Here is a 12,027-nt window from a genome sequence, read left to right as displayed (position 1 = left end):
ATAGTATGCTATCATTCAAGGGGTCTATATTACATGAATGCACTGCTGAAGACTGTTAATAATGTGCAACATTTAGCGCTTAATACAAATGTTTTTAAGCGCAGCATTACTCCGGCTTTAGCATGGCTACCCTGATCGGGCGCATCAATCATTCAAGGAATTCCTTCCTACTACACCTGGGTTGAGAGTGGCAAATGGAGATAAACGCCTTGCCAAAGGACGCTAGTGCTGCCACGGCTGCGGTGGGATTTGAACACGCGAGTTCCTGCGCAAATCGTTTCTGATATGCCTCAATATTTATTGTTTGTTATCTGCCATGCGTGATTGATTTGCTTAATAGCTGTTGGTATGAAATTCGAGATTGATTCCACTCTTGCCATTAGTATCAAATTTATAGTAAAAACATATTTGATTAATGTGAAACCTATCTCTGAAAACGGATTTCCCTTTTTTGTGGGGCGTACTGTATATATTTTGCGTTACCGTGGGTACTGTAATATATTGTCCTTATATATTCTGATAATATATTATGTTATCACATCTATTTACTATAACAAAGTTAATTTTCTCATACTTTATGCGACAGTGAAGAACAAAATTGAAATTACAAAGTAATTCTAAGCAATGCGTATTAATTCTTGATGCGTCTAATTATCATTAAATGGTTCACACTTGACCCCTTTGACCCCGAGGCCGGTGACCCGAAAGACAGATCCAGCCAATGGTTGTGTTCTCTTTTGTTCGTCGGTGAGGAAATGTTTGGCGCTGGTGACGTAGAGTTCATCCAGGTTGGGTCCTCCCCAGCAGCAGCTTGTAATGTTCGTGGTCGGGAAGCGGATCGTTTGCAACTTTTCACCTTGATTTTAAAAAAAAGAAAGAAAGTGGATTTCATGGTAATAAATAACAAAAAATATACCCCCCCCCCCTTCTAGTACTCAAGTAACCAACTAGTGTAGAACTGGGAACGATTTTTAAAGATGGTTGCTGGTTTTGACCAAAACAAATGACCAGCAAAAAAAAGTTTTCTACTCCAAAATGTAGGTGAAAAAATTGACAAGCAAATGAAGGGGGTTAAAGGTTTTTTAAGTCCATAATGAATGTGATTTGGGTTAAATTTTCCAGGGGATGGTCCCTATGGTAGATAACATACGCCGCACTCGCTTCCCAAGGTCAGATAGCCTAACTACTTCAATATTTATCGGGCAACAAAAGTGATCCACATTTTTTTTCTTTCTATCGTTTTTTTTAATATTTTTTTACCAAACTGAGGCCAAAGTAAGGTGCGATTGAATTTTGTAAGTAATATATCATTATTGTGTAATCTGGGAATAAAGGTTGTCATTAAAGTGATATTAAATATTACCTTAATAATGCAATAATAAATTCATTCAAATATAATTGATATTTACAATGATAAGAAATCTTTATCATCATCGAGGATGATCTATATTCATCAAAGAATTTGACAATTTTCAGAAGAGATAGAGGGGAATACATGTTTTAAGACATTTTATAAAATTCACTATAGCGGTTTTTATTGGATTTCTTGTTTTTCAAGGTTTTGATTGTATGATGTCATTACCTGTTTTGGGGTTGTATCTATTAATGACGTCACCATTGAAGAGTGCAACCCACAGCATATCCTCGCTATCGATACACATACCGTCAGGGAGGCCCTCTTCGTCAGGAACTTTCACAACTTGACGACGGTTACCTATAACAACAGGAGATGATATCAATGCGAGTCCCTCAATTATTTGATTTTTTAATCACTTTATTTGCAAATCTGCACATTAAAGGAATACAATACGCCCAGGACAATTGTCTTTATAACGAGAAAATGCAGGACAATAAAATCCAGTACGAAATATTAAACAAATCTTATAGAATACATTATCATGCTGTATTCTATTTTGTGGGAGTGTATTATTATTTTTAACGATAGAAATACATGATTTCGGTCAGAGGGCTGGTTTCATCGAAATTTGAAACAAAAATATTGTTTTGTAATAACCATCGATTACAATAATTAGATTGCCTACAAGATCACCTCAAATGTAATAACTCGTTATATGTTTTTAAGCCAAAGCCATGCCTTCAATCTCACAGACTGATGGGGAATCCGACAGCCGCTTCGGCCCGCTGGAAATGCACCTATACCACCCCCCCCCCCCCTCCCCACCTCTGAACAGACAATATACGTTTTCCGCTTATAGTTTAGGCCTGTCGAATATGCTGTATACGGATTCGTAGTAAACATGCTATACTCTCAAGTTAATAAGAATCATATAGAGACATTGTTTCAAGCTCGTGAATTTCAGAAAATATATCTTTAAAAGGTTTATGGTATTATGAATAAATTTGATAAAACTCTTACCAATTTCAGCTGTTTCGTTGTTATAGTCGAAAGCATCGACGCCATGTCTCAGTGTATCAATGTAGTACAAAGTTTTTCGGTCAGCAGTCCACGCCATGCCATTGGAAATGTCAATCTTTATAAATTAGAATGTTAAAGGAAACATCATTGATTTATTAAAATAATAAGAACAAAGAAATAAATTTTGTATAATGTGCACATTGGATGGTGATTGTGACGGAGGGGCAGATAGAAGTTCTCATCGTCAATCCAGGTTGATGAGGTGCCGTGGCCGAGTGGTCTAAGGCGCCTGGTAATACATGGAAAGTCCAGGGTTCGATTCCCGGCCATGGCACCTATACCCGTGAGCAAAGCATTTAATCTACAAAGCTCTTTTATCTTGCTTTCAAATAAGTGGAAATGCTATGTATCATTGGTAACTAGGTGTGCACTTGTTTTTTTTAAATAAAAAAAAAATAATAAGATAAAAGATAAAATACAAATTTTAAATAACTAGCTATGGGTACGTCGAATGAGAAAGGCTGGTCAGGACTTGCTTCAAAACCCCCAGACCTACAAGTTTATAGCCATCCCCCATCCAAAAGTAACTAAATAACATAAAGTAAACAGAACAAAGTAAAATCATATTCGAAAAAAATAAAACAACCAAACTAGAATAAAGACTTCGATTTCTTCCATTGTAAAAAGCTATCTCGTCTTGAAACATTTTGCTGACGATCTCCAGTTAAAACAGAGGAAGAAGAAATATTAGGCCTTGTGGTCATTAAGCCAGAATCACTGACGTATCTAGGAGTACAAGTGGAGATTCGTAACCAACACTGCTGAGATAGAGCAATGGATATTGAATAACTTTATTTCGAACTTACATTATCAACATGTTTGGTGACCCTCATGTTAGAATGAAGACAAAAGAGGGAGCCCTTTCCTTTCTCAACACCAGCCAATACTTCCTCTGCGCCCATTGTACCTGTGGCAAGGTCACAAAAATGATTATTGCATGAATAATTTCTCGTCAAAATGAATATAAATAACCTTTTACAAAAATTTTCCTTTTTTAATCAAAATGTTCAGCACTTAGTTGATCCCTCCTTTTGCTCAGATCTTCATAAAGTTTATGATGTACTTGTTTTTATGTAATACCGTATCAGGACAACTACCCCCTGGACAATCACCCCGGACTACTGCCCCCCCCTCGGACAACTATCCCCAGACAATTACCCCCTGACCCTGAGGACATTTGCCCCCCCCCCCGACAATTTTACCTCCGAGGACAATAATCCCGGATACCCCTAAGGGAATTTACCCCTAGACAATTACCCCCGAGGACAATTACCCCCTCCCTCCCCAGACAAAGGGAAGGGAGAGCACAAAGTCATATAACGACCGTACGTTTGATTAGATTGGTCTTAGTTCAAGCGTCATTTTATATAATTGTAGTTTCTTTTTTAAGCCATTCATGACAGTAGTTGTTCAGGGGAATTGAGATAAACTCTTCTTCTTAAAATTGGCAAGACCTGTATTTTTTTACCAAGTGTTCGATACGTTAAAGTAAACGAATTGTATATTCTTAATACTACCATAATTGGAAATTTGTATGGAAAGCCAATGTATTTGATTATGTCATATCGTTTACAATTTAGCAATTCTGATACTTAATTTCCTTCATTAAATTTCAATTGCTTTCACCCTAAATGGTAAAATTACAAGGTGCTCTTGTGTGTACATTAAGTTAGCTTTAAAGTTATCAAGCTTACTGTATTAAGTTATAAAGCCAATTGATTCATAATTCGTAGCTTTTGTTAGTTGAATTCTTTTAAGAAAGCATTCTCATACTTGTCAGTGTTGGTGTTGATGTTTGCTTAGCGGCTTTCAATATGTCTACCTATGAAGGTGTCTTTTTAATGGTTTATCTATTTGCCTCATTTTTCTTGAAATTAAACCAAAAATAAATACAAAATCAGATCAGTTCGAATTTAGCATTTGTGTAACCGTGTCATTTCATGAATCGTCCATTGTTCTATGAAAACTTGAAAATAAAAGGTAGTATGAAGGCCAGTTTACATATTTTCTGATGTATACAATGCGTAGCCCAGCGGGAGGTTTTGGGCGCAAGCCCGGGGCCCCCCTTTTTTCATGACTCAGAAGGCGCCGCTAAACAAAACAAAAGGGAAGAAAAGGGGGAAAGGAAAAAAAAGAGAGTGTGTGAGAGAGAGAGAAAGAAAAGGGGGAAGAGCAATATAAACTAAGACAAAGTCAAAAAGAAAAGTTATAAGACTAGATAAAGTAGAAAATATTTCAAAAATCTGTGCCATCTGTGAGACGATGGAGGGGGGGGGTAATTTTCCGAGGGTAAATGACCTCGGGATAATTATCGTCGGAAATAATTGTTGCATATACTGTAGAGCGCTTAGAGACTTCTGACAAAGTAAGTATTAAGCGCTATGTAAGCAAGTATAATTATTATAATTGTCCGGGGTAGTTGTCCGGGGGGGGGTAATTGTCCTATATAGAACCATGCATTGTTTTACTTCAGAAAGCGTCCCATCGACACCTCAAGATTAGAACCCCTATAAACATACATTTTTTTTTTATTTAGAAAAATCTAACTTGTGCATCGTAATTTTCAGATCATGCGTGAGTAAAGCAAGCTCATTACCTGCCCATAATCTACCGGCGGGGTCGCACTTTCCGTCGTTAAATCTCGTCGTCGGCTTGTCTTCGTCCACCATAGCAACGGTCTCGAAGTTACCCGTTCTCCAATCACAATAGCCCATCTTATGCTTGGCAGCGACCAGAGTCTTCCCGCTGCGAGTCGGGACAGAGGCCCCTACGCTCTCACCTGTAATATTGTTTAAGGTAAAAGATAAGTTTTTAAAACATGATAAATGAATAATGAAATCAACTTACATTTTAATTTAGTGTTAAGTGTGATTTTAAGACTCTCATCTTGATTATTGTGTTCATCACAACTTTCGTTGTCATTCTATTCTATATTGCCACGACCATCGTAACCATAATAGTGAGTTTGTGTATACAACAGTACTGTGACAAGCAGTTTACTAGTAGTTAGATTCTGCAATAATCATGATAATGTTAATAATTAGGTGTATTACTAAACTAATAAATCTTAACCATAAAAATATATATAATATAGTCACCAGCATCAGTACCAACAGTTGTAGTTATTTACACGCTCGGATCCAGGGCCGAAGGAATTACATTTTTCTTCTTTTTGTTTTTGTTTAGATTATCACGTTTTTCGGGAGACATTCTAATCTTTTTTATTCCTCGTCAATCTATCCGAGGGAGGGGGTGTCCAAAATTAATGACATTCATTTTCGACTGTACTAATTGCATTTTTTTTCTTATCAATCTTTTGGGGACAACCAGCCCCCCCCCTTCCCCTTAAAACCAATCCTGGATCTGCGGGTGATCAGCATCGGTAAAATCATCCTTGTTATCATAATCATTATTGCCATTGTCGTCGTCGTCGTCGTGCACACCAACGTTAAAGGACATGTCCACCCCAACAAAAAGTTGATTTGAAAAAAAATCAATAAAAATAATATTGGAAATTTCATTAAAATCGGATGCAAAATAAGAAAGTTATGCCATTTTAAAATTTTGCTTAATTTCACAAAACAGTTATATGCACCTCCTGGTCGGTATGCAATGAAAGGACTGATGACATCATCCACTCACTATTTTTTGATATATTATCTGAAATATGACATTTTTCTAATTTTCTTCTCATTATCAAACATGTCAAATGAAACAACGATTAATTCCTCCCTGAACATGAGGAATTAACATTGTTTAATACTATATGATTCAGTCAAGTTGGTCCTTATTGTTGAATCTGTAAACAATAAAATGTTATATAATTCAAACAATAAAAATCAAGAAATAGTGAGTGGGGGGCATCTTCGACTGTCTTATTTGCATGTAAATGTGTTGTGCATATCACTATTTTGTGAAAAAATAAGGTGAACTTAAAAATGTCATATAGCTTTCTTATTTTACATCCGATTTTGATTACATTTTCAACGTTATGCTAGTTTGATTTTTCTCTATTTATTCAAATCAACACTTTTTGGGGTGGACTTGAGCTTTAACAATAATAGCTCAATCATTATCCCCATTAATTTTGGTTTCCTTACCTATATCGACCTTCTCATCCTTCTGCGAGGCGACATCGTATCGATGGATGGCGTTCCCGAAGATATCGACGTAATAGAGTTTATTGTTGACGTCATCCCAGTGAGGGCCTTCTAGGAGATAGCCCATATCCTTGAGGTACACCTCGACCGTCATGGTGATGCACTTTGTTTCTAGATGGAAAGAAAAATCAAATATTGAATACAACGATATCAAGTGTTCTAGCATTCTGTTTGAATGACATGATGCAATATATGTGTACCTTAATTGCATCATTAACGAAGATACACTTTCGATATACAAGGACACATTTTTTGTAGCCAGTTGACTTTATTAATGTACAATGGCATCAAAACAAATAGAGCAGCATTGCCTTAAAACTTCTTTTTATCGAATTTAGAGGCAATGACCCGTATTCTGAACTTGGGTTTATAGATAGCAAATCATAACTCAGTACAGATTCAAATCTATCAACTCTGTTGTCACTCAAATCATTCATAACTTTCTGGGAATAATAAAATGAAATTGTTTTTTTTTTCTCTTCTTCATTAAAAAATGCGATAGAAGAAAAACATACGAATACAATGATAAACAGTATGTTAACATTTTGACTTCGCGCAGAGTAGAACGACGCGATACCCCTTTCATAAACCCAATTATGCGGCTAATAGCAGCATAATTTGGTTGTAAAATTGGAGGAGGACCAGAGTTATCCGCATTATTTTGATGCTGCTATTATCCGCATAATAGCAGCATCGGGACAAGATTTTGAGTTTATGAACGCATTTCCAAATAATGCGGATAATTGCCATGGTGCGGTCACAAGGTCACCCTTTTCCAACACAACCGCATCGGAGGGGGCGTGTCCAGTTATCATGACGATTATCCGCCTTTTTCAGGACGGGCGCTCTTAAAAATAATGCGGCTTATTTTCGGAGTTTGTGAACGCAATTTTTATTGAATTATCCGCATTACTCTTTTAGGCGGCTAATTGGAGGATGGGTTTATGAAAAGGTACTTCCGAATACGGGTCAATCATGTCAATGGGTGCAGTTTATCAATACAAGGTCATGGATGTCTCTGGTATGACTTATTCAAACGAAGCATTTCTTACTTCTCCTGTGTCAGAAGGAACACTAACGTATACCTAGAGGGAGGGGGGGGGCAGGGGGCAGACTGCCCCCTGACGAGTCACAACTGATGCAGGGGACGTACCCCTAATCCCCCTGACGAGTCACAACTGATCAGGGAACGTGCCCCCCCCCCCCCCCCTCGAGAAGCAAAATTATTAATTTGTAATGTAAAAATGCAATGGAAACAGACGTGTGCCCCCTCTTTTGAAGCTTTAAAAATTCTCTCCTTTTTTTTTGCTTGTCATTTTTTTTCTAGTGCGAAATCCTTCATATGTGGTTGAAGACCTTTTTTTTTGCTTGTCATTTTTTTTTCGCAGACGAAATATCCTCCAAAAGATTTGCCCCCCTTTTGGAAAATCCTGGGTACGCCGCTGAGAAGGAATATATATACGTTCTAGGAAATTTGGCATCCCATCCGAATCTAGGAATTTCATCAAAATTTGTCGCCCGACAAATTGTAGTAATTTCTTACAACTGAGATACAAAAATTACTATCGGATAATCACCTTCAAATATTATTCCTTTCATGAAACGCTCCCTCGGGGTGACGGCCGGTGGATTTTTTTTTCAAAGAAAGCTTTCAACGTTTGCGATATGTAGGCCTATTTTGCAAAATGTTCCACAAAATTCAAATTGAAATGGACGTAACATTCAACGGGGAACGCAAGAGCGTGGGCCTATTATAGCATGTACAGGGCTTTGTATGGTATTAAGTTACTTCCTCATAATAATCGAAACTTATACCTTTTATTGGAAGACACACATTTGTGTTCCACATTGATGTGTTTGTTGACGCAAACAGTTAAATTGAAAAAAATGGGACGTTGTGGCAAAGTCATAATATATATACCTCTAGTCAACCATGACAAAGTCATATTTATACCTCTAGTCAAATGCCTCTAAGTCAACCGAAAATTGTTTCACAAAAGGTTAAATCGATTTGACCGTACTTTGGTCATATTTCTATCTTTTGTCAACATGCGAGTTTCCCCCATTGGTGTTCCCTGAAACGTAGAAGGTGAAATCAACATGATACGATTATCATGGGTACTGGTAGTTGTTTTCATCCCGAGAAGTCTATCAAAAACTTGTCTCATTTTGTATCATCATGTCTCATATTGTCTTTTCGGGTAGATGGCAACAACAATCAATGTTCTCTAATCGGATGTATGTTTTTGTATCGTTTTGTTTGTGAGTGTATCCTATATCATTGTAAATGTGATTGATATCATGATTATTGTTGTACATACCGATTGTTTGATCAATAAAAAGTTTAAAAGAAAAAAAAATGTTCTCTAATCGATGGACTGAAGTGAATTTGACGAGTAATTGTCTTCTCTGTTTTCCCATTCACGTTAAACTTCATGCTCTTCCGGTGCGAATGTACATACTTCGTTAAGTAACTCTTAAACTTAAGAAAATACGACAGAGATCAAGGAGAAGAGAATAGATAATAATGACAAGATTGTCATCTTTTCTCTCTAACGTTTATTTCTCTTCTTTTTACGTACATTGCATTGGTCATTCCCACATCACTTTCATACACCAGATTTCAGCAGGTTTAGCAATTTAGTTTCAGAATTGCTTCATATGCCGAGGGGATATTGATATACGACGCAGTGTCGATTTGATACTCCTTTTTAATCAATTTTCTTCCTATAGTTTGGTTCACCAATTTTCTCCTCGAATCCTCATCCACCGGACCCCTCTGCATAGCGACAGCGCCACTCCCCTCTTCATCTAAGATTTCAATATGATAAGCCCATTGTGTTCATAACTTGATGATTAGCATTATTAATAATTGATAAATGAGTTTACTCATTATAATCATGATAAGAGATCATTCTTGAAGTTTCTTTGAATTTCCTGTATCCCCGGTTCAAAGTTTCAACATGATTAAGTAAAAAAAAGGTCCAAAATTCATTTGCCGCCCATACCCCCCCCCCTCTATCTCCTATCATCTCTATTTCCATTTCTTTATTCCTGATCTCCCTTTTCCTCTATTTTTCCAATCTCTCACCCCTTTTCTCCAATTTTGTTAGTAATCCTCCAATGATTAGTTCAGTGAGGTCAATTACGCCCTTACCATGCCTTTTATGATTTCATTACTCGACTTAAAAATAGAGAAAGAATGTTGAAATACTAAAAAAAAGGTATAAACCATTTGTGGAAGCTGCGGTGGGAAGATTTAAGCCTTACATGCAGAATGCACTCATTATAATCATACAACCCACTGGACGGTGTTCAGCTAAACATAAATGGGCTTTTAACAATCAACTCAAACATATCAAAATAATGTAGCCTGATATGAAACCTTGACTGGATGGCTTCGGTCATTGTCAGTGAATCATAGCAAAGTATTTTCAAACAGGAAAAAAATATATGCTTCTATAATATTTGACTGAATTATACTATACTCCTTATTGGGTATTGTAATTCGTGTTTGCTTGGTACTATTCATCCACTTTCATCTCACCCCCCCCCCCCCACTTACAGCTCGTATCTGAGCTCCCTTTGGCAGCCTTTATCACACCCCGAATATAGGGCCGCGGAATTAATATGAATTCCCCCCCCCAAAAAAAAAAAAAAAAAAAAACTTTCAAAATTGTATTCAAAGTAGTTCCCATACTCCTGTCGACAGTGTTATTAACTGAAAACCGTACTGGAATCATCCTATGCAAATGCAAATATTATAGTATCTGTAAAAAAATATGCATTTACTGATTAGAAATAAAATCGTTATTACTTGCAATAACATCAAGGTAATCTGGTTGTGAGCGGAATTAAGCGATTTATTTATCACAAGAAAGGAATAATGCTAAACCACATCTTGCATAATTATTATAGTAAAAACAAGCATGATCTTACCAATTATAGAAGGGAGAAGTGGGCAGACAACCGATCTCTAGCAGACGACGTTTTGCCTGATCAATACTCGACCTACGAGCGGGCGTGGGCAAACAACCGATCTCTAGCAGACGACGTTTTTGCCTGATCAGTACTCGACCTCCGAATGGACAATCGCTCCGTCTACTGAGGGCTTTATAAAGGCGAGCGTCTGCTCTTTCTCTTGACCAGAAATCATGTTCAAAGACGGAGATAGCGCCACCACTCGATGTAACTTGATTAGAAATCGTGCCATTTTTATCATCGAATTCGATGATTGCTACCCTTGGAATAAAAATAGGGAAAAGAAAAGAAATTCTAGCAGAAAGAAGATAAACAGCCCACCATGTCCTTCTGTTCAATAAAATATTTGCACAAAGGGGGCGTTTTGAACCGTATACTACATTTTGCTCTTTGCAGTTGAAAGGAAAGGTTGACAGTGTGGTGTAGGCTGCTTTTCAAATTTCAGCAAAATAAAGGTCTAAAACACCCATCTATGGTCTGATATAAAATCAGTCTCACGCCAGCTCTGGTTGTGTCCCCAAAATTATCAAATAAATCTATTGGCGACGGAAGTCAAAAAATTTATGCGGCGTCCACCTGAAATTTTGGGATGGAGAAAAAATTGACAAGCAAAAAAAAAGGTTCTCAACCAAAAATTTAGCTTCCGCCGTTTATGAATAAACGGCGGATATTCACAAAATAAGTTCCGTGCTAACGGTCTGAAGCCTCGTTGATGAGAAAAAAAATAACATTGTAAGAATGACTGTTTGAAAAGAATGAAAATCCCTAAACATGTTAGAAGAGGGCTACTATGTAATTTTTATTTGGGATGCATTTTAATGCTAACCAAATAATATAAACATAAAATGTGCAGATATCCGTTTTCAGTTGTAACTTATTGGATGAAAATTATATTAAGGCGTAATTATTATCCTTAAATCATTTAACCTTTTGAATATTTGCATTTTATTTTGCCTTTTTTGTTTAATGTAACAATAAAAAATTACTAGCAGGAGAACTACATTCTACCTGATTTGCTTTCGGGCTATGATATTGACCCCCTTCATTTTCATAATTATACATAACTTATTTTTTAAACGATTTCGATGTAGGCTTATAAATTATTTTGTGCAATACCAATCTGAATAATTATTTTGTTTTGCTTTTTGTTATTATTTATTTTGTTGAAGGGCATGGAATGATATTCCTGAATATTGAATTTGTAGGAACCACTGGCGGCGATCCCAGGGCGCCTTCGCCTCGAATTCGTACAGCAGGCTTTGGGGGAGGGTTACCTCCCCCCCCCCCCCCCCGAATAAGCAATATCATGAAAACGCCGAATTCATTCTTCTATCTAGCTCTGGACAAGGGAACAATAAGATGTGAACTAAAATTACCGATGAAAATAATTATAAGTCAAACTGCTATTGTAGATCTGGTTGGCTGGAACATTCCCAAACTAGTTGTGAT

The 12,027-nt window shown here is 36.9% G+C and overlaps 1 protein-coding gene across 1 annotated transcript; it reads right to left on the bottom strand.

The window, feature by feature from the left end:
• Positions 1-487: 487 nt before the first annotated feature.
• On the bottom strand, positions 488-10,708 carry LOC121431432 (regucalcin-like). The gene is made up of 7 exons (XM_041629001.1): positions 10,537-10,708; positions 6,538-6,708; positions 5,034-5,216; positions 3,244-3,344; positions 2,378-2,492; positions 1,583-1,714; positions 488-856 (listed from the first exon to the last, which is right to left on the bottom strand). The coding sequence occupies exons 2-7, from the start codon at positions 6,689-6,691 to the stop codon at positions 648-650; spliced, it is 894 nt and encodes a 297-aa protein (XP_041484935.1). The 5' UTR covers positions 6,692-6,708; positions 10,537-10,708; the 3' UTR covers positions 488-647.
• Between the last annotated feature and the right edge of the window lie 1,319 nt (positions 10,709-12,027).

This window comes from Lytechinus variegatus, chromosome 17 (assembly GCF_018143015.1).
Source record: "Lytechinus variegatus isolate NC3 chromosome 17, Lvar_3.0, whole genome shotgun sequence".
Classification (NCBI taxonomy): domain Eukaryota; kingdom Metazoa; phylum Echinodermata; class Echinoidea; order Temnopleuroida; family Toxopneustidae; genus Lytechinus; species Lytechinus variegatus.
The sequence above is the reverse complement of the archived record's forward strand: the minus strand, read 5'-3'. Positions and strand labels throughout refer to the sequence as shown.

What these genes read in the sequence shown, in the direction of transcription:
- LOC121431432 (XM_041629001.1), bottom strand. Translation starts at nt 6,691, where the DNA reads ATGACGGTCGAGGTGTACCTCAAGGATATGGGCTATCTCCTAGAAGGC. An exon ending in GGATGAGAAGGTCGATATAG is followed by an intron (nt 5,217 to 6,537) that starts GTAAGGAAACCA and finishes ACAATATTACAG; the next exon opens with GTGAGAGCGTAGGGGCCTCT. An exon ending in CAACGAAACAGCTGAAATTG is followed by an intron (nt 1,715 to 2,377) that starts GTAAGAGTTTTA and finishes CTGTTGTTATAG; the next exon opens with GTAACCGTCGTCAAGTTGTG.